Source organism: Geotrypetes seraphini, chromosome 5, assembly GCF_902459505.1.
Source record: "Geotrypetes seraphini chromosome 5, aGeoSer1.1, whole genome shotgun sequence".
Lineage (NCBI taxonomy): Eukaryota > Metazoa > Chordata > Amphibia > Gymnophiona > Dermophiidae > Geotrypetes > Geotrypetes seraphini.
The window spans coordinates 143,407,992-143,429,914 of NC_047088.1; the positions used below are offsets into that span (position 1 = coordinate 143,407,992).

General features: G+C 46.5%; 1 protein-coding gene across 1 annotated transcript in view; it reads left to right on the forward strand.

Annotated features, from left to right (window-relative positions):
- CPO (carboxypeptidase O) overlaps window positions 1-7,568 on the forward strand; it is a 117,822-nt gene extending 110,254 nt beyond the window's left edge. Inside the window, exon 11 of the mRNA XM_033944104.1 lies at window positions 7,035-7,568. Within this exon, the coding sequence (XP_033799995.1) occupies window positions 7,035-7,312 (278 nt within the window). The 3' untranslated portion in view covers window positions 7,313-7,568. The remainder of the gene's footprint in view (window positions 1-7,034) is intronic.
- The last annotated feature ends 14,355 nt before the right edge of the window (window positions 7,569-21,923 follow it).

Sequence of the window (21,923 nt, forward strand, 5' to 3'; positions counted from 1 at the left end):
CTCTTTTTGGGCTTGCGAGCTACTTTTAAAATGACCAAGTCAAAATGATCTACCAACAATAACATTTTTTAAAAAGCACACTGTACGCAGAGAAAATGTTAATTATCATTCCTATTCCGGGGTTTTTTCAAAGAGGTCAAAGCAGATGACTCTATGCACTGTCACCTCACAAACAACCATACAAAAACAGACAAATACCCCCCTCCCTTTTTACTAAACCACGATAGCAGTTTTTAGCGCAGGGAGCTGCGCTGAATGCCCAGCGCTGCTCTCAACGCTCATAGGCTCCCTGCGCTAAAAACCTCTATTGCGGTTTAGTAAAAGGGGACCATAGTGTAAAATATAGACAGCAGATATAAATTCAGACACATTTTGATCACTAAATTTAAAATAGAATCATTTTTCCTACCTTGTCTGGTGATTTCATGAGTCTCTGGTTGCACTTTCTTCTTCTGACTGTGCATCCAATCTTTCTTCCCTTCTTTCAGCCTGTATGCTTCCTCTCCTCCTGACCTCAATCCCCCCCAACTTTTTCTTCCTCTCTCCCTGCCCTCTCTTTCTTTCTCTCTTCATGCCCCCTTTCTTTTTTTCTGTTCTTTCCTTCTATCTCCCTGCCTGCCCTCTTTCTTTCTTTCTCCCTCCCTGCCCTCCCCCAAGCCACTGCCACTGCCATCGGATAACAGGCCCCCAAAGCCGCCGCCACCCAAGCTCTCCCTGCTTCGGGCCAACCAGCATTCCTCTCCCCGACGTCAATTCTGCCGTCGGAGAGGAAGTTCCACTGGCCAGAATTTCCTCTCCGACAGCAGAATTGACATTGGGGAGAGGAAGGCTGATCGGCCCAAGATCGACCTATTGGGAGAAATGCTGCCGGATCCTGCCTTTGCGGAAACAGAAAGTAGGCAGGACCCGGCAGCAAGAAGAGCAAATTGCAAGTCTGCGTAAAAAATGAAACTTCCTCAGCCAAATCACAAACTTTCGGAATACCACAAGGTTCAATACTATCTCCATTACTATTCAATGTATTTCTCTCTCCCCTCCTTACACTAGCCCAATCCATCGGATTTACAATTTTCGCCTACGCCGACGATATTCAACTCCTCCATCCTATCAACACTACTAATATTTCAGATACAAAAGACATAAATAATAAACTGGATAACATACATGATTGGCTATACTCAAACAAACTCGCACTCAACATAAATAAATCCCGTGTGCTTCTACTTCCCATCAAAAAATCAGAATCATTACTCGGAACTATTTCTATCAAATCCACTCCATTACAAATGGAAACAAAAATTAAATTACTCGGCGTCATCATCGATAGCAATCTCACCTTTCATGAGCATATCAGCTCAGTAGTAAAAGTATGTTTTTTTAAACTCCGCATTATTAGATCTTTAACTTCCATTCTGAATACTGACTCTATCACCATCTTGACCCACTCTCTGGTAATTTCTCACCTAGATTACTGCAATTCTCTTCTTAATGGCCTCTCACAAAAAGAACTACGACGCCTCCAACTAATACAAAATACCGCTATAAAACTTATCTATAAGAAAAGTAAATCTGACCACGTCACTCCTCTCTTAAAGGAAGCTCATTGGCTTCCTATCTCCTACCGTATTACTTACAAAATCATCCTTCTCACTTTCAAAATCAAACTTCTACATCAACCAACTTTTCTTGACAAGCTTCTTATACCTCAAAGTTCCCCGCGCACATTGAGATCTTCAGACCAAAAACTCCTTTTTATACCGTCCCTAAAAGACTTTTATTATACTCGTAAAACCAACTTCGCTGTTACCGCCCCAACATTGTGGAACTCACTGCCACAACATCTCCGTGATGAACAACAACTTGCTAAATTTAAGACAAATTTAAAGACATTCTTATTCCGGGACGCATTTAACCAAACCTAAAAAAAATCCTCTTTTTCTTTCATTAGGCAAGTATCCATTATTCATTACTTCAACGCTCCCCCCTCCTTATGTTCATCCCCTCCCCACTCTCTCCATTTCTTCTATACAATGTAACTTTTTCCCTTCCCCCACAATTCCCTCACATTCCAGTATGTCAAGTCTTTGTCATTTATGTTTAATTTAAGATATTTCCATTCACATTCTACTACTATTAATTCTTTTTTAATCAGATTGTTAACCGGCCAGACAATTGTTTGATGGTCGGGATATTAAAAACCAATAAACTTGGAAACTTGGACCTGTCTCCTGCCTTAGCCCGCGAACTGGGCTCTAACATGTGCGTGCCGGCTTCCCTTTTCTCCCCCCCCTGGAAATAACTTCCAGTTTCAGTGGAAAGAGAAGGGAAGCCGGCACGCACACGTTAGAGCCCCGGAGCATAAGTTCTCCAAGCCGGTTTTTTTTTTTAATGTTAAGCAGCGGCAGCAGCAGCAGAATTCAGGAGCGGATGATAGCTGGGTGGTCATCTATATTACCCGGGCGGACCGCCCGGCTAAAAGGCCCTAGGGAAACACTGTAAGTTCATTGTTTCTTAGGTAAAAACAAAGTCCTAAAGCTATTCGTCAAAATTAGAATAGGCAATGATTACACTCCTATGCTCCTAGTTTTGTAATTGGAAAGGAAAAAGGTATAGGTATCTCTGATAAAGTAGGTATCTCTGATAAAGTAATAGGTATCTCTGATAAAATATACTCTTGGTTTGAAGGCTTCCTAAAATCCCGAACCTACAGTGTAAAATCAAACAACGAAAAATCAGAACCTTGGTCAAACCCCTGCGGAGTACCACAGGGTTCCCCACTATCCCCCACCCTCTTCAACCTATACACTGCTTCTCTCGGAACACATCTAAACAATCTAGGTATAACCACCTATAGCTACGCGGATGACATTACCATCCTCATACCATATGATCAGCCTAAACCCACCATGTCAAACATCCTACACCGAACACTAGAAACAGTTACGATCTGGATGAAAGATCACAAACTCAAACTCAACCCAGACAAAACTAAATTCATCCTCTTCGAAAATGACAAAGTCCAAACCTTAACCAATTTAGAACTCAACTCAATCAGCTATCCCATCCAAACTACCATAAAACTACTAGGAATGACCATAGACAGATGCTGTACCATGCAACTGCAAATAAACAAAACAATCCAGAAATCCTTCGCAATCATGAGAAATCTGAGACTAGTCCGGAAATTCTTTGAAAGATCTCAATTCCAGCTTATAGTACAATCCCTAATCCTAGGACTTCTGGTCTACTGCAACATCCTCTTCCTCCCATGCCCTGCTACTATGATCAAACAACTTCAAACAATCCAAAATACAGCTTTGAGACTCATCTACTCATTGAGAAAACATGACCACATCACAGAAGCTTACATCAACTCACATTGGCTACCAATCCAAGAAAGAATACAATTCAAATTCTACACCATGCTATTTAAAACCCTAAATGGAGACAGTCCTTCCTACCTGAACAACTGCCTCAACCAAGCTTCCACACTCAGACACAGAAAAGCGCATTCCCCATTCATACCTCCTCCGATCAAAGAAGTAAAAAGATCAAAACTACACGACGGCCTCCTAGCCACTCAAGCCGCAAAACTGGATACCCGGATCTCCAACCTGCTGATGACCACCTCAGACTACAAGACATTCAGAAAAGAAATAAAAACTATACTTTTCAAGAAATTCCTAAATCAGCCCTAACTTCACGTACTATTAGAGAATGACACGGTGAAAAAATTGGTCCCCGTCACCGCCCCGTCCCCGTCTCACCATCCTCTGCACCGCCCCGTCACCGTCATTCCCTTCACCGCCCCGTCACCGCCACTGCCACCCCATTCACCGCCCCGTCACCGCCACTGCAACCCCATTCACCGCCCCGTCACCGTCACCGCTGCATACATAAAAGCCTCAAACGTGTACGATTTTATATACTTTTCTAATATCTCCCCTATGTATCTGCCATTGCCCCCCCCTGTGTCCATATACCATCCCCATGGCATGTCCCCTTTTTGTCTCTGTCCCTATGCCCCATGCACATAATTTCCCCTCTTTCTGTTACCTTACTGTGTCCAGATTTCCCCTATCTTCCTCTTCCATACCAGTGTGTCTCTTCTTTTCAACCCCATCTAGCTTTTTTCCCTCTTTCTTCCCCCCCCTGCTTCTAGCATCTGGCTCACCTGCCTGTCCTTCCCTTTCTTTCCTGCTGTGGGTTTTTCTTTCCATTTTCATCACCTTGGCCCAGAATCCTTTTCCCTTTCACTCCCTCCTTACAGTCTGAGCCAGGAACACGGGTGATCGCATGGTCCTCGCAGCCCCCACCCGCCTGCCCAATCGATCCTAGTGTTTAGCCAGTTCTCTCCCTTCTCCTCACCTTATTTAGCAGGCTTTCTTTTTCAGCGACCTGCACGCTTTCCCAAAGAGCCGCACACGCGCGGCTGCTCAGTGTTCAATCTTCTGCTCTGCTGCAACTTCCTGTTTCCGGTTGCGTCAGAGCAGAAGATCGAAACTGAGCAGCAGCGGCTCTTTGATAGCGTGCGGGTCGCCGAAAAAGAAAATCTACAAACTAAGGTGAGGAGAAGGGAGAGAGCTGGCTAAACACTAGAATCGATTGGGCAGGCAGGTGTGAGCTGCGGGGACCGCGCGATCCTTCATGCCTCACTGCGGGGACAAGACCCATTCACTGCCCCGCGGGCGGTGAATGGCCTTGTCCCCATCGCCGCAGCGACTGCTAGTTTTCTTCCCCGTTTTCGGCGGTGACCCGCGGCTAAAATGCGGTGGCCGCGGGTAAACCGCCACCGTGTCATTCTCTACGTACTATTAACAACGCTAAAATTGACAAAAAATCTACCCATACTACCCCAGCAATAACAATTATGCTACCAATGTAACCTCCATTTACACACTTCTTGTAAGCTGTATTAATCCTTGCCCCGAAAATGTCAAAAGATCTACTATTTACCACTCTAGTATATCATCCGTTCTTCCATTGTAACCCCCGTTTATAAATCTTTTGTAAGCCGCCTTGAACCGCAAGGTAATGGCGGAATAGAAATCCCTAATGTAATGTAATGTAATATAAACCGTCAATTTATATTCGAGTTAACCTTTTTAGGAGAAAAAAATGTTAGCTTGGTTTATATTTGAATATATATGGTAAACAGCTTCTGCTTTTCCAGTTCAGTCTTTTCTGCATGCCATTTTTTTAAAATGGAAAGATAACATGTTCATAATTCAGTGATATATATTCCCTCATCTATATCGCAATCTTATGATGAAAGCCACTCAAGTTTATGACTTGCCTCTTAACCAGTCTGAGGGAGTACTAAGTGATAGAGCACACTGTACTCAGATATGAAATCTAGTTAATTTCTTAAATGAAGTTCCAGTTTTATATAAGAATAGTCTTACTAGGTCAGACAAATGGTCCATCTAGCCCAGTAGCCTGTCTTCTTAGTCACTAGTGTCAGCATAGCTATTGCTAACATTCTTAGTTGGCATTACTAATGTCAGCGAAGGCCTATGGGAAATTATATCAATCTGACTCTGGATGCAGAATTCTGTGCTTCTGCACAGAATTCACATACATTAATCATTTAGCCAGACTGGATTGTTTATCAAGAAGATAGGCTGCTTGAATGGGACAAAGAAGCCAGAGACTAATCCCATCTACCATGCCTGCAAGTATCACACCCTCTTTATCAATTAAATTAACCATTGTTTCAAACAGTTTACAAATTCTAAACAGAAAGATACTGGGACATACAATAGTTTCTATACACAGAATAAGATTCCAAGCTATAAAAGCCTCCTCTCTGCTCTCTCAATTTATCTATCTAGCTCTTGGCTCTTGGCACTCTGGCCCTCTCTTGTTTCTCTTGAGCTCTCTCTTTCTCTATCTCTCTGTCTATCCTTCCCTTTATCTATGGAACACGAAGCATCACCCCATCCCCCTTTCTCTCTCTCTGCCTTTCCCTGGAACTTCACGCATCCTTCTGGACTCTGTAAGGCAGGGAAACTGCTTTGCTCTCTGCTTAATTGTATTGCTTAATTGTTGTAATGCCTATGAATATTACTTTTCTGTAAGACTATTTCTATAATATATTCTTTATGCAATCACCTCTGGCTGTGCCTCCTTGATTCTACTTCCTGGTGAATCTTCAGTGAGGGAACTGAACCAGGGACCGGGCGTTTGTCAGGGCGCCTCTCAAGTGACCCCACCAACCATATATTGTGGGGGCTACTAACAAACCTGACATTTAGTACCTGGCAAAACCCCAAATAGTAGCAACATTCCATACTACCAATCCAGGACAAGCAGAAAAACTGTATGTGTATTCTATTCCCCCTATTTTACATCAATTAGGAAGCACTGTGTAGAAAATGACATGGTGACGAAATTTATCACCATCTCCATCCCTGTGGCTAACTGCAGGAAATCATCCCATGTCATTCTTTAGTGTCTATCTCAACCTCAATCCTTCTATATCAGCATTTTTCAATGCATGGCTTGAGGATTAGTGGCTGTGCACATTCATACACCGATTCTTCCTTCTCTCCTTAAAGAATGATATGGGGATGGTTTCCCGCCGATGAACGACAGCATGATATAGCCAGTTAGTGCCAATATTCAGCATTGGATTTAACAGTTAAAATAAATCGCATTAATAGCAGGCCTATCTTTAACCAGTAGGAACTTAACTGGTTAACACTGACAAAGAGGGATGAAGATGAAGACAAATTTTGCTACCATGTCATTCTCTACTTTGCTTTAACAATGTAACTACAGCATATAGAAGCATACACTAACATTTGCTTTGGCTCTCTCAGCAGAGCAGATAAATATTTCCCCCTCTCAAATGTATTGCTAAAAATGAGTTGTCCTAATACAACTAGGAGGTGATTTATTACTGAGAACATCTGTAAAAATATACCGAGACTAAAAATGGATGGCAAAAAGGAAACTACAGTAAATTATGGGGAAGGAATTTGGAAAAATAGTGCTTCCTATAGTCTTCCTCATCCTTTTTTATTTTATAGATATGAATTCTGGTTCCTCCTGTGACTGGGCTGCCGATTTAGGGTTTAACTTTTCCTATACCTTTGAGCTGAGAGACAACGGTACTTACGGATTTCAACTACCAGAAAACCAGATCCAGCCTACGTGTGAAGAAACCATGGCCGGTATAATGACCATCATTGACTATATCAATGAGAAGAACTTCAAAAACAATGCCATGACCATCATCTCGGCTTCACTGTGGTTTAATGTTCTATTTTCAATTACCTGCAGTACAGCCTACACCCTATGGTATTAAGTAAGTGGAGGAGTAGCTTAATTGTTGGTGTGGTAGGTTGATAAATCAGAGGAACTGGGTTCAATTCCCACTGCAGCATCTTGTGACCCTGGGCAAGTCAATGAACCCTGCATTACCTTTGGTACAAAATCTATGATTGTGAGCCCACTAAGGACAGAAAAAGTACCTTACATAACGTGTAAACCATTTTGGGTGTACTACAGAAAGACAGTATATCAAATGTATTACCATTTACCCTTAAGATCTACTCAGTGGTTATGCTAGAATTAAGAGGTTCTCTTATGCTAAATATAAAGCTTTTGTGATAATTATACCTTAAAATGTTCAATAAAACATCACCATTTTGAAACATCTGTACTTATACTTTGTTCTGATGTCACTCTTAATTCTGGCTCCTAGGGGAATGTTTACTTTACTGTTCTTGTGACCTGGATTGGACACTATTGGAAATAGGATGCTGGGCTTGATGAACCTTTGGTCTATTCCAGTACTTAATGCTTATGTACTTAAATCAAACCTTCTCTGATAGATTCTGATAGTAAATTATTTAATGCAACCAAGTCCTGAACATAGGGAAGAGCACCCAAGGCAAGAGGAGGGGGTACAAGAGAAAGCCCAATAGGAATAGAGCTTAGCACTAGGTAGCAGAAGATAGGTCACACCTTACCTGAATAAATCCATGTACACCGTTCTGAGCTCCCCTGGGAGAACGGTATAGAAAACTGAATAAATAAATAAAAATATCTGAAGCAGAAACCCCCCAATTCTCTATATGGTGCCCAGAGTTGTGCACTCAACTTTAGATGTGCATTTGAGATGCACAAGCAAATAAATTAGATAATAAGCTTTCAAACATCAATAATTTGGTATTAACAACCAAACTGAGGTGTCTTGAGGAAGATAGAGGCATTTTTTTTAAATTGGGAAATTCAGGATGGCTGCTGCGGCAGCAATTTTATCACCAAAAACAGCCTATGGGAGCTAAATAAGGGGTCAAAAAATTCAGGGAATAGGATTTTAGAGGTGGGGGACCCTATCCCTAACCCCAGAAACCTTCAAAAACTACTTTTAGAGGTAACCCCCCCTCCTGATTTTTCTCATAGGCTATTACAGCATGTACTCACTGTGCTATTTAGGTCCTGGGAGCTGTTTAGGCTGAAACTGCAGCTAGAGAACTTCTGCCTCAGACAAGCTTGGAAACCCAGATAGCTTGAATCATCAGACTATCGGCCAGACTGAGACCTCAAACCCCCACCAAAACTCACATGTGAGTCAGGGGAGGACATGCAGTCAGCACCCTGTCCTGGTGAAAAACTGCCATGGGGCTCTCTGTGGACAAAACATGGACTGAGCCATGGGAATGGTTCCTGAGCTCCCAAACTGGTAGTGCAGGCTGGCCAAGCAGGTGCCTTGTAAAGTAGGCTGCCTCTTAGCTACAATACTGCACTCAGAGCTGATCCGAAACTGGGATCCTCTGCATCACCGAAAAGCCTCACGACTGGATATAAACCTGAAATTAAAGGAAAAATAAACATAAGCAGAACAGACAGGCTCCTACCATCTTACGTATAGAGAGTAAAACTGAAGAATTACAGGACAGCCCAGAGTGATGGGAGGCGAAGCAGAAAAATGTTTCTAAACCAGATCTTGCGATCAGAGGTATACAATAGAGAATGGCATGGTGAGAAAATTCATTACTGCTCCCGTCCCCGCGGGAAACCATTTCCATGTCATTCTTTAAGGAGAGGGGGAAGAATCAGAGTATGAATGGGCACAATCACTGACCCTCAAGCCTTGCATTGAAGAATGCTGGTGTAGAAGGACTGAGGTTGAAATAGACACTAAAGAATGACATGGGATTGTTTCCTGCGGTTATACGCAGGGATGGATGAATTTTGTCACCGTGTCATTCTCTAGTACACAACCCACCAGATCAAGAATGATGTTCCTATTGCATTAGAATATGGCTTTTAGCTAGTTAGCCCCTACAAAGTGGAATCAACTACCAATTTCATTGCATTCTGATCTCTCTTACTTCAGAATGAAATCCTCCTTAAAAACATGCCACCTGACATTCAAAGCAATCTCCTGCCCAGTTAAATTGCCTGTGGCTGCTTAAGTCCTAATATTCAGCAGCACTTAAACAGACAGTGTGTGGCGTAGTGGTTAAAGCTACAGCCTCAGCACCCTGGGGTTGTGGGTTCAAACCCACGCTGCTCCTTGTGACCTTGGGCAAGTCACTTAATCCCCCCATTGCCCCAGGTACATTAGGTAGATTGTGAGCCCACCAGGACAGACAGGGAAAAATGCTTGAGTACCTGAATAAATTTATGTAAACCGTTCTGAACTCCCCTAGAAGAACGGTATAGAAAATTGAATAAATAAATACCGCCCCTGCACTATCTAGTTAGTGCCGGAGCAGTCTGTGGGAGGAGTTTGGGTAGAGCCAGAACTTAACTGGTTAGCAATCATATTCAGATCACTAATCAGTTTAGTAAATGGCTAAAGTTAGGACAGCAAATAAGTTCTTAATTCTGGCTGAGAAACTAACTGAGCACCAATCTGCAGTAGCATAGCGAGGGTAGGAGGCACCTGGGGCAGTGGCACCCCCACTCTCTTCTCCTCCTCCCATTCTTTCTCTGCCTTCCTGCTGTGCATGCACCTTCCCTCCCCATACCTCTTTAACTCTTTGCTGGTGCAAGCAACATCTCTAACCCGCTGAACGCAGTGGCCTCGGTTCTCCCTCTGACATCACTTCCTGGTATCATGACCAGGAAATGACTTCAGAGGGTGAGCTGAGGGAAGTGCGAGCAGCAGTTTGGAGATACTGCTCATGCTGGTGAAGAGCCAAAGAGGTACAGGGGGTTGGAGAGGAGAAGAGGTAGAGTTGCCCCTACCAAGATGGCACCCCAGGGCGGTCCACTCCCATGCTCCCCCCATCCCTCCTTACTAAGCCACTGCCAGTCTGAGAGGAACTCCTACAGAAAAATAACTTCCCAATGCTCAACACTAATAGTATGCAAATTATATGTGCAGTTTTAGTGTTGAGCATTGGGAAGTTATTTTTTATACAAGGAGGAATGTGCCGCGACATGGCAGATAAGGTTCAACGTGGATAAGTGTAAGGTGATGCATGTAGGTAACAAAAATCTTATGCACGAATATAGAATGTCAGGGGCGGTACTTGGAGAGACCCCCCAGGAAAGAGACTTGGAGTACTGGTCGTCAAGACGATGAAGCCATACGCGCAATGTGTGGCGGCGGCGAAAAGGGCAAACAGAATGTTGGGAATGATTAAGAAGGGGATTACGAACAGATCAGAGAGAGCTGTCATGCCGCTGTACCGGGCCATGGTGTGCCCTCACCTGGAGTACTGCGTCCAGTACTGGTCGCCGTACATGAAGAAAGACACGGTACTACTTGAAAGGGTCCAGAGAAGAGCGACTAAAATAGTAAAGGGGCTGGAGGAGTTGCCATACAGTGAGAGATTAGAGAAACTGGGCCTCTTCTCCCTTGAAAAGAGGAGACTGAGAGGGGACATGATTAACGTGACCATTTATTTTTTTCATCAAAACGGGACATCTATTAATATTCAGCCCCGCCCCCATCCCGCCCTAGCCCCGCCCCCAATTTCATCCATTCATTTTTCACCCCTTCCATTCAATGTCTGCCCCCCTCCCCACATTTCTATTCAGCATCTGTCCACTCTCTCCCCCACACTTCCATTCAGCACCGGTCCCCCCTCCCTCTACCCCTTCCATCTACTCTCTGCCCTTTCCATCCAGTGTCCACTCTCTCTCTCATTTCAGCTTCATCCTTCTTCATTTTTCTGTCTCCACCCCTTCCCCTGTGCTCTGGCATCTGCCTCTTCTCCTTTCCTTCCTTCCTTCCCACTCAACCCCATGGCCTGGCATCACACACATTTCCTTCTCTTCTACCTCTCCCTCCCCCTCCATGCTCTGGCATCTCCTCTCCTTCCTTTCCCTCTGTCTTCTTAGTTTCCCTTCTCTTATACCCTGGCACCTCTCTGCTCTCCTCTTCTATCTCTTCCTCCCCCCTCCATTACCTGACATTTTCTCTCCTTCCTTTCTCTCCCTCCCTCCTTCCTTGACCCTGGTCTGGCATCTGTCTTCTTCCCCCTCCATGTGCAAGTGATGGGTAAATGCAAATGCTCAGAGTTGGCCTTAGAGTGCTGGTAAAAAAAAAAATTGAAAAATAGGACTTTAGAAATGGTCCTTTGAATACTGGCTACACTTGTATGAGAGCCCATAAAATCCTGGCTTTGTAGAATGGTCAGTCACCCTGGATGCTAATCATTTAGAATTTTTTTTTTTTTCTTCTTCTTCCTTAAGGTACATAAATAATCCTTACAGGAAGGAGAAAAAGAAAATCAAAAACGATTAGCATCTAGTGTGACTGATTAGAAGTCGACTGCTTGAGTTTTGTACGCTGGGCGGTTACCTGTCAGTTGCTGTGGCCCTCGGGGTGTGGCAGGCAGTCTTCCACCTTCACAAGCTCTCTCTCTGGCCTGGGCCCATTTCCGTTGCCCGGTAACCCCAGCGGAGAGGCACTGAGGCAGGTAGTGGGTGGGAGATGGCAAAGCGTCCTGTTGTCTCCACAGTAACGGCCCCTAAGTGAATTGAACTCAGGCCGCGGGGCTCTAACACGGCACACACTGGCTTTCCTGTTTCAGATGCGAAGGGAAGCCAGTGTGTGCCGTGTTAGAGCCCCGCGGCCTGAGTTTAGTTCGCTTGCAGGCAAGAGGATAGTGAGGGAATAGAAGGGAGGGAAGAAGACCTCACCAGACAGTTGGGGGGAAGGGAGGCGGACAGGCCCTGCCCTGCACTGCCCTTTTTGCTCCCCCCTAACGCTAGTCCTGGGGCAGGGAGACAGCCCATTCTCCTGCGATCCCCTGTCCCGTTAGCCCCACACACAGCTTCAGGACGCCGTCTCTGAAAACGGGACTTTTCGGCGTCCCGAAGCAATGCATGGGGACAACGGGACAGGGGAGCTGAAAGAGGGTCAGTCCCGTTCAAAACGGGATGTATGGTCACCTTAGACATGATAGAAACATTCAAGATACTGAAGGGAATAGACTTAGTGGATAAAGACAGGTTGTTCACCCTCTCCAAGGTAGAGAGAACGAGAGGGCACTCTCTAAAGTTAAAAGGGGATAGATTCCGTACAAACGTAAGATCATGAAGGGCATAGAGAGAGTAGAGAGGGACAGATTCTTCAAACTTTCAAAACATAAAAGAACAAGAGGATATTCAGAAAAATTGAAAGGGGACAGATTTAAAAACGAATGCTAGGAAGTTTTTCTTTACCCAGCGTGTGGTGGACACCTGGAATGTGCTTCCAGAGGGCGTAATAGGGCAGAGTACGATACTGGGGTTCAAGAAAGGATTGGACAATTTCCTGCTGGAAAAATGGATAGAGGGGTATAGATAGAGGATTACTGCACAGGTCCTGGACCTGTTGGGCTGCCGCGTGAGCCGACTGCTGGGCACGATGGACCTCAGGCAGTGGCGTACCTAGGGGGGGGGCGGGCCGCCCCGGGTACCAGCCCTAAGGGGGTGTTCCCGGCCTTGCCGTTCAGTCCCCCGCCACCCCCGAAGGACCGCTCGCCCCACTGACCTTCCTGCACCACCTGTGAAGCAGCCCGCAGCAGGATCGCGAAGTCAGCGTCAGCATCCCTGCGCTGCTTCCTGCGCCGCGATCCCGCCCCTCCTCTGACGTCAGAGGAGGGGCGGGACTGTGGCGCAGGAAGCAGCGCAGGGATCGCTGACGCTGACTTCGCGATCCTGCTGCGGCTGCTTCATAGGTGGTGCGGGGAGGCCAGGGGGGCGAGCGGTCCTTCGGGGTGGGTCGGGGCATCAGGCCTTCAGGGTGGGGCGGGCGGGCAGGCAAGCAGGCTTTCAAGGGGGAGGGGGTGACAGGCAGGCAGGCAGGCCTTCAAGGGGGGACAGGCCTTCGGGGGGGGGTGCAGACCTTCAAGGGGTGCAGGCCTTCAAGGGGGGCAGGCAGGCCTTCAGGGGGGTGCAGGCCTTCGGGGGGGGTGTAGGCCTTTGGGGGGGTGCAGACCTTCAAGGGGGTGCAGGCCTTCAAGGGGGGGAACAGGCCTTCAAGGGGGGAAAGGCAGGCAGGCCTTCAAGGGGGGGACAGGCCTACAAGGGGGGGGACAGGCCTACAAGGGGGGGGACAGGCCTACAAGGGGGGGACAGGCCTTCAAGGGGGGGACAGGCCTTCGGGGGGGTGCAGACCTTCAAGGGAGTGCAGGCCTTCGGGGGGGGGGGTGCAGTCCTTCAAGGGGGTGCAGGCCTTCAAGGGGGGGAAAGGCAGGCAGGCAGGCCTTCAAGGGGGGGACAGGCCTAAAAGGGGGGGAGAAGCTACAAGGGGGTGATACAAGCCTTCAAGTGGGGGACAGGCCTTCGGGGGGGGGTGCAGACCTTCAAGGGAGTGCAGGCCTTCGAGGGGGGTGGTGCAGGCCTTCAATGGGGTGCAGGCCTTCAAGGGGGGACAGGCCTTCAAGGGGGGAAAGGCAGGCAGGCAGGCCTTCAAGGGGGGACAGGCCTACAAGGGGGGGGGAGAAGTTACAAGGGGGTGGGACATGCCTTCAAGTGGGGGACAGGCCTTCGGGGGGGTGCAGGCCTTCGGGGGGTGCAGACCTTCAAGGGGGGACAGGCAGGCAGGCCTTCAAGGGGGGGACAGGCCTACAAGGGGAAGGGACAGGCCTTCAAGGGGGGTGCAGGCCTTCAAGGTGGGACAGGCAGACCTTTAAGGGGGGACAGGCCTTTGGGGGGGGACCATGATTTAGAAGTACACGGAGGGAAGGGGGTGTTCAAAGAGACATGCATATGCCAAACGTTGGGGGGGGAAGAAATAATGGGTCTGAAAATAGAGGAGAGGGAGAGAGATGATGGACCATGGGATTTAGGGAGGGAAGGAACAGAAAGGGAGAGAAATTGGACACAAGGGATGGTGTGGAGGAGGGATAGAGATACTGGATAGGAGGGTAATTAGGAAAAGAAACGGAGAGATGGTGGACTCTGGGATGGTGGGGAAGGAGGGAGAGATGCCGGATGAAAGGGTATTTAAGAAAAGGTGGATCTGTGGAGGGAGATGAAAAAAAGGAAAGATACCAGACTTCCTGGGAAGGGAAGGGAAATGGAAAGGGAGGACAGAGTTGGCAGATGGATGGTTAGCATGCAGAAAGAAGGAGACCCTGGCAAGCAAATTATCAGAAGAAAACCAGAGCCTTGGACCAACAAGATTTGAAATATAACCAGACAACAAAAGGTAGAAAAATTAATTTTATTTTCTGTTTTGTGATTATAACATGTCAGATTTGAAATGTGTATCCTGCCAGAGCTGGTGTTGGACTGCAAACGTGAGCTAGGATTTAACAGAAAGAGGAAAAGTCCTTTTTGTTTCTTTATTTTATTTACACCACAGCGCCAGTGTGGTTAGGAGAAGCCAAAGGGGGTGAAAAAGCTATAAAACCCACCAGGAGTTTTGAAAAAAATCATCCAACTGGGCAGGAAAATCGAATTGAAAAACCAATTCAATAGGGCTGAATCGAATCAAAATTTTTTTTTCCTGTATCTGGCAGCATTAGTTTGCGCTACTGTCTTAGACTTTAGGACCTGGGATTGGGGAGAGATGGCATCCTCAGTACTTTATAATGCAAGTGAAACGAGGATTTGGTCAGACTTTTGAAGGGTCTGCAGAAAAAAAATATTGTATAGGCCGGGGACATGAGACAGCAGGAAATGGGAACTTTTCTTCCTTCTATTTTTGTGAATGGAAAGGCTGAGGATGTCAGAGAGGTCAGTTAAAATATGTGCTTTATAAGAAAATATAATAATGTGTTTTATAAAGTTTATAGCATAGCTGGCCTACCCAGTGAGGTGTTCCTAGTGGTGATGGTGGCAGCGTGTCAATGTGTTGAGAGGAAGAGGTGGTCTGGGAAATTCTGCTGAGCAAACTCCGGGCCCATTTCCACCCCCCAGTTAGTCCACTCCACTCAACTGATTCACACACTGAGTGGGTCTTTGGGTGTTGTTTTGGGATCTCTTCCAGTGGTTTATCTCCTTCTGGTCCAAGGAAGGAAACTTTGTTATCCTTAGCATTGACCTACAGAATATGTTTGTAACAGCGCTGCTTGTGTGGCATTAGGCTATGTAGTGATCGAAAGAAAAAAACAGACCTTTGCACATTTTTGCACTATATGGTGGGTGTATGAGGAGATTCACATTTCCTGCACAGCTAAGTCCATGTGAAGTTACCTTGTGCTGTATTTGACATCTAGCAAGGTCTCTGTTTGAAAGGAAAGATCTAAACTTAAAAATGAAGTGGCCAGAAGTTATGGTAAAAGCAGATAGTGTAGCTGGTTTTAAGAAAGATTTGGACAAATTCCTGGAGGAAAAGTCCATAATCTGTTATTAAGACATGGGGGAAGTGTCTGCTTGCCCTGGATCGGTAGCATGGAATGTTGCTACTCTTTGGGTTTTGACCAGGTATTAGTGTCCTGGATTGGCTACCATGAGAATGGGCTACTGGGCATGATGGACCATTGGTCTGACCCAGTTAGGCTATTCTTATGTTATGTTCTCATCTGTAGGGGCCTTTGTTTTCACTTCTTATTTTAATGTATTTTTTTTCTGGGAACTTATCAGTGTTTTTTATAATGGGAACAAAAATGGAAGAGAATTAATGTGTGTGGAATGGGGGGTAACTAATTTCTTCAGCTAAATAATTCAATCCACTTCAAACAGACATAGGAGAACTTGTGCACCATTCACACACCCTCCAATCAAAAACGTCAAAAGAAAAAAACTGTTCGACAACCTCCTAGCCATTCGAGCTGCAACACTCGACCCCCAACTCTACAACCAATTGATATCAACCACAGACTGCAAAACCTTCAAAAAGAAATAAAAACCCTTCTATTCAAAAAACACATAAAACCGAACTAACACAATCAGAACTGTCCCAAGCATCACCTGCAACTACTCCATATGTACTTCTAATGTCATGACAATTTAGACATAATTTATGTTATGTTATGTTTGGAATAATGGTTACATATATGAGGTTCAATAAAAGAAAATTTTCTATTTTGACCATTTATTCCATTTCATGGTTATTGCAAAAAAAAAAAAAAAAAATTTTTTTTACATGGGGGGGGGGGGGGGGGTGTCAAAAAATGATGGGCCCCGGGTGCCACATACCCTAGGTACGCCACTGACCTCAGGTCTGACTCAGTGGATGCATTGCTTATGTTCTTACCCAGAGAGTGGTGGAAAACTGGAACGCTCTTCCGGAGGCAGTTATCGGGGAAAACACCCTCCAGGGATTTAAGACAAAGTTAGACGGGTTCCTGTTGAACCAGTACATAAGCAGGTAGGGCTGATCTCAGGGCACTGGTCTTTGACCTGGGGGCCACCGCGGGAGCGGACTGCTGGGCACAATGGACCACTGGTCTGACCCAGCAGCGGCAAATTCTTATGTTCTTATGCCTGGCGCTACTATTACTACTATTTATTATTCACAAGAGCTGTGTAATAAAAAAAATAGCTGTGATTCCAATCTCTTCTGATCAGTCATGCCTCGTCCAGTACCTTCACCCTCTTCACGGTGCCTAGGTCCTGGGCCAGGCAGGCTAGGTTGGAGGCTTGGAGTTCAGCAGGATATTCATTAGTAACTGCAGGATTTCCTTTGTGTGTTGTTTCTGAGCATTGGGAGGGAATAGCTAAGCTCCTCATTTGCATCTGTTTGATTACATCTCCAAGCTATTTGTGCTGATCTTCAGTGCCCATGCTGTTTCTTGCCTTGGTGCTCTCTGAACATTGTTCGCAGCCTAACATCGGCACTACAGTAATAATTGCCTCTAACAATGGTATTAGGTTCTGAGCATTTGCTCGTTAATATTGGCCAGTACCTGGTTAGCTTCCAGACAGCAGCTTCTGGGTGTCTGGTTTCCCCTCCAGAAAATGACACATGGGGGAAGGGTGGGGTAATGTGGGTAGGAAGTAGGAACAATACTCACTTATTCTCGCCCATTACGGGTAAGCTACAAAATGTTTCCACATCTTGCACTTCTGTACTCCACATCCCCCTGCCTCCAATTTCCTTGCTCCTCAAAACCTGGCTACTCTCTTCTCTAAATATTCTTATGATTAGCCATAGGCAGGGCCAGTTTTAGTCATAAAGGGGCCCAGGGTAAAAATTAAGGAGGGGGCCCCTCTTCTACCTATCTGTTTCCCAATTTCCCCACCCATCTTTAAATGACTTCACACAGAAAACACAGAACTAAATACAGAACAATGGATCACAAATTAGAACAGAAATATGAATACCAAAACTGAACTGGAAACCCAAAAAATTAACTCTGCAAGTACTTCATTTTGTACTGAACATAATAAGTGGCATAACCATGAGAAGGGGCTGGGCCTCCCACTTTGAGCTTAGGCCTCCTCAAATTGAACATTGATATAGCTAGTGGAGATCCCAAAGCCTTATCAGTTGATGACCATATTCTTCCCCTCTTCAGGTCCAGTGACCAGAACTTTCAAAGTTATGTAGCTGGCAGCAGTATTACAGAGCCACTGCCTGCCCTCCCTCCCCCCCTTCCACTTGGCTCTCATGTATGCATGAAAAAATTGGCAGCTTGAGGATACTGCCACTAGCTGCAAAGTTTGGAGACTTCTGATTGCCAGACTGGAGGAAGGAAAAATTGTCTTTACCTGATACTTTTCTTTTCTTTAGTCATAGCAGATGAATCCAGAGACTAGTGGGATGTATCAAAGCAGTCCTAACATAGGGACGGAAATAAACACCACTCTACCAATCCTAATGTACTGACGGCCACACCATCAATAGCCCCACACCCAGACCATCACTGTGGATACTTAGAGAACACGAAACAAGCTATTGTGAAATCCTCCGCTTCCAAATCATCCCCTGTAGCATACGTCCAATGAGATATGAAAACACTGACTGTATGTATCCCACAATTAGACAGAGGCTAACCCTCAGAGCACATGTGAGCAGGAGCAATCAGTGCCTGAGAGCAATATGCTGCAGAAACCTCCACGAATAGAATGACTGCAGAGTGCCAGTTCTTCATGTCGCCAAGAAATCCTGATAATTGAATTTGTTATATCTTCCAACCATCCTATCTCATGGCAAAGTAATGATATTCAGGAAAAAATACAACAGCAAACTAGACCCTCTTTCCCTGGCAAGAATGTAGGGTATCCAGCCTGTAAACTAGGAGTGCCCAAATGGTTGATCGCAAAGACAACGCGAGTCAATCGCGTTGCCTTTGCAATCTTTTCTTCCTGCCTCCCCGAGCCAGCCCAGGTGTGTACAAGACTTCAGCTACGACAAACATTCTGACATCAGAGAGGAGGTTCTGGGCCAGCCAATCGCTGCCTGGCTGGCCTGGAACTTCCTCTCCGACGTTAGAATTGATGTTGGAGGTGAAGTCCTGTGAGTCCGGCGCTTGTACGTGCCTGGCCTGGCTCGGGGAAGCAGCAGGGAGAAATTGACATGGTGGCTTGGGGGGCAGGGGGAGAGAGAAAGAAAAGTGGAAATAAAGAGGGGGGCAGGGGGACAGAGAAAGAAAGACAGGCAGGGGGAGAGAGAGAAAGAAAGAGAGACAGAAAGAAAAGGGGAGGGGGCAGAAAGAAAGAAAGATTGTATTTACAGAAGAAGGAAGTGCAACCAGAGACTCATAAAATCACCAGACAAAAAGGTAGGAAAATGATTTTATTTTCAATTTAGTGATCAAAATGTGTCCGTTTTAAGAATTTATATCTGCTGTCTATATTTTGCACTATGGCCCCCTTTTACTAAACTGCGATAGTGGTTTTTAGCGCAGGGAGCCTATGAGCATCGGGAGCTGTGAGGGGCATTCAGAGCAGCTCCCTGCGCTAAAAACCACTATCGCGGTTTAGTAAAAGGGGAGGGGGTATATTTGTCTATTTTTGTATAGTTGTTACTGAGATGACATTGCATATTTTAAAGTCATCTGCCTTGACCTCTGAAAACCCCCCTGAATACAAATGATAATTAACATTTTCTCTGCGTACAGTGTGCTTTGTGTTTTTTAAAATTTTATTGTTGGTAGATCATTTTGACTTGGTCATTTTAAAAGTAGCTCGCAAGCCAAAAAAGTGTGGGCACCCCTGCTATAAACACACAAAGCGATGGCTCATCATCTAAAAAAGAGTCATGTGAAGAAAGTAAAGATAGCACAGTTACTTACCGTAACAGGTGTTATCCAGAGACAGCAGGCAGCTATTCTCACATATGGGTGACGTCATCAGCGGAGCCCGGATGTGGAAGCTCGCAAGCAGACTTGCTTGAAGAAACTCAAAGTTTCGAGTCGACCGCACTGCGCATGTGCGAGTGCCTTCCCGCCCAGTGTAGGGCGCGTTTCCTCAGTTCAGATAGCTAGCAGAGAAGCCAACCAGGGGAGCTGGGTGGGTTGTGAGAATAGCTGCCTGCTGTCCCTGGATAACAACTAGAGAGTTGCGTGGGGACAGAAATCCCACCCGTCCCCGCCAAAGTCTCACCCGTCCCCACCCGTCCCCGTCAGGAATCCCACCCGTCCCCACCCATCCCCGCGAGGAATCCCCTCCGTCCCCACCCGTCCCCGTGAGGAATCCCCTCCGTCCCCGCCCGTCCCTATAAACTTCAGAAATAGTTATTTCATTTAATTATGCTACTGAATTAAAGGCTCTGGTAGAAACCCATTTACAAATAAGCAAAAAGACTTTATTAATTTGGAAATATTAATTGGGAAGAATACATACTTTGTAAACGGGTTTCTACCAGAGCCTCTTTTGTTTATAAATTTTTATCAATACAACTAATATACTACTTTATCCTGAAGCAAAAAAAAAAAAAAAAAGAAATAGAATTCTTTTCCTACCTTTGTTGCCTGGTTTCTGCTTTCCTCATGCTCTCATTCAGTTCCTTCCATCCACTGTCTCTCTTCCTTCTGCGTCTTCCATTTGCTCTGTTACTGTGCCTCTCCCTTTCTCCCCCCTTCCAAATTGGTCTGGCACCCATCTTCTTCCCTCCGCTCCCCCCATAGTCTGGCATCTCTGTCTTCTTCACTGCCAGCGTCTTCTCCCCACTCTCTCTTCCCCATTTCCTTTCAGCGTCCTTCTCCCCCTCTGTCTTCCCCATGTCCTTTCAGTGTCCTTCTCCCTCCTCTGTCTTCCCCATGTCCTTTCATTCAGTGTCCTTCTCCCCCCTCTGTCTTCCCCATGTCCTTTCATTCAGTGTCTTTCTCCCCCCTCTGTCTTCCCCATGTCCTTTCAGTGTCCTTCTCCCCCCTCTGTCTTCCCCATGTCCTTTCAGCGTCCTTCTCCCTCTCTGTCTTCCCCATGGCCTTTCAGCTTCCTTCTCCACCCCCCCGTCTTCCCCATGGCCTTTCAGCGTCCTTCTCCACCCCTTTGTCTTCCCCATGTCCTTTCAGCGTCCTTCCCCCCGTCTTCCCCATGTCCTGTCAATGTCCTTCTCCCCCTTCTGTCTTCCACAAATGCTTTCAGTGTCCTTCCCCCCCCCTCGTCTTCCCCATGGCCTTTCAGCATCCTTCTCCACCCCTTTGTCTTCCCCAGTGCTTTCAGCGTCCTTCTCCCCCCTCCTTCTCTCTCGCCCCGGGTGCAGCACAGCCGGCCAGGTCCCCTTACTTTTATGGTGCTTCCCCGACCGACCGACAACAGCCCGGTCTGACAAACCTCCCTGTCCTTAACCGCGAATCTAAATTTCCTTCTTACAGCTGCTGTAAGTAGGTAATTTAGATTCGCGGTTAAGGGCAGGGAGGTTTGTCGGACCAGGGCTGTTGTCGATCGGTCGGGGAAGCGCCATAAAAGTAAGGGGACCTGGCCGGCTGTGCTGCACCCGGGGCGGGGTGGACCGCCCCCCTCCCTTGGTAGCCACTCGAGCCGCGAGGCTACTCCTCCTTACCTACCCTGCCTGCAGCACAGAGCCGAACGGAAGTCTTCCCGACGTCAGCGCTGTCTTCCCGATGTCAGCTTTGTTTATGCCCTCCCTCCCCTCCGACGTCAGCGCTGACGTCGGGAAGACTTCCGTTTGGCTCTGTGCTGCAAGCAGAGTAGGTAGGGAGAAAAGCCGCGCGACTTAGTACATCCAGCCCCGCAGGAACCCCGCGATCCTCGGAGGCGTCCCCACAGGATCCCCACGACCCTAGGGGGCGTCCCCATGGGATTCCCGCGACTCTAGGGGTCATCACCACGGGATCCCCGTGACCCAAAGGGGGAACCCGCGGGTCCTGCGGGATTCCCGTCGTCCCCGTTCCCGTGCAGCTCTCTAGTATGAACCGAGGACCAAGTAGCAGCCTTGCAAATTTCCTCAATAGGTGTAGATCTGAGGAAAGTTACTGAAGCTCCCATTGCTCTAACTTTATGGGCTGTGACTCTACTGTGTAGGGGTAATCCAGCCTGGGCATAGCAGAATGAGATACAAGCAGCCATCCAGTTGGAGATGGTACGCTTAGATATAGGATGTCCCAACTTATTTGGATCAAAGGAGACAAAAAGTTGAGGAGCAGTTCTGTGTGGTTTGGTGCGTT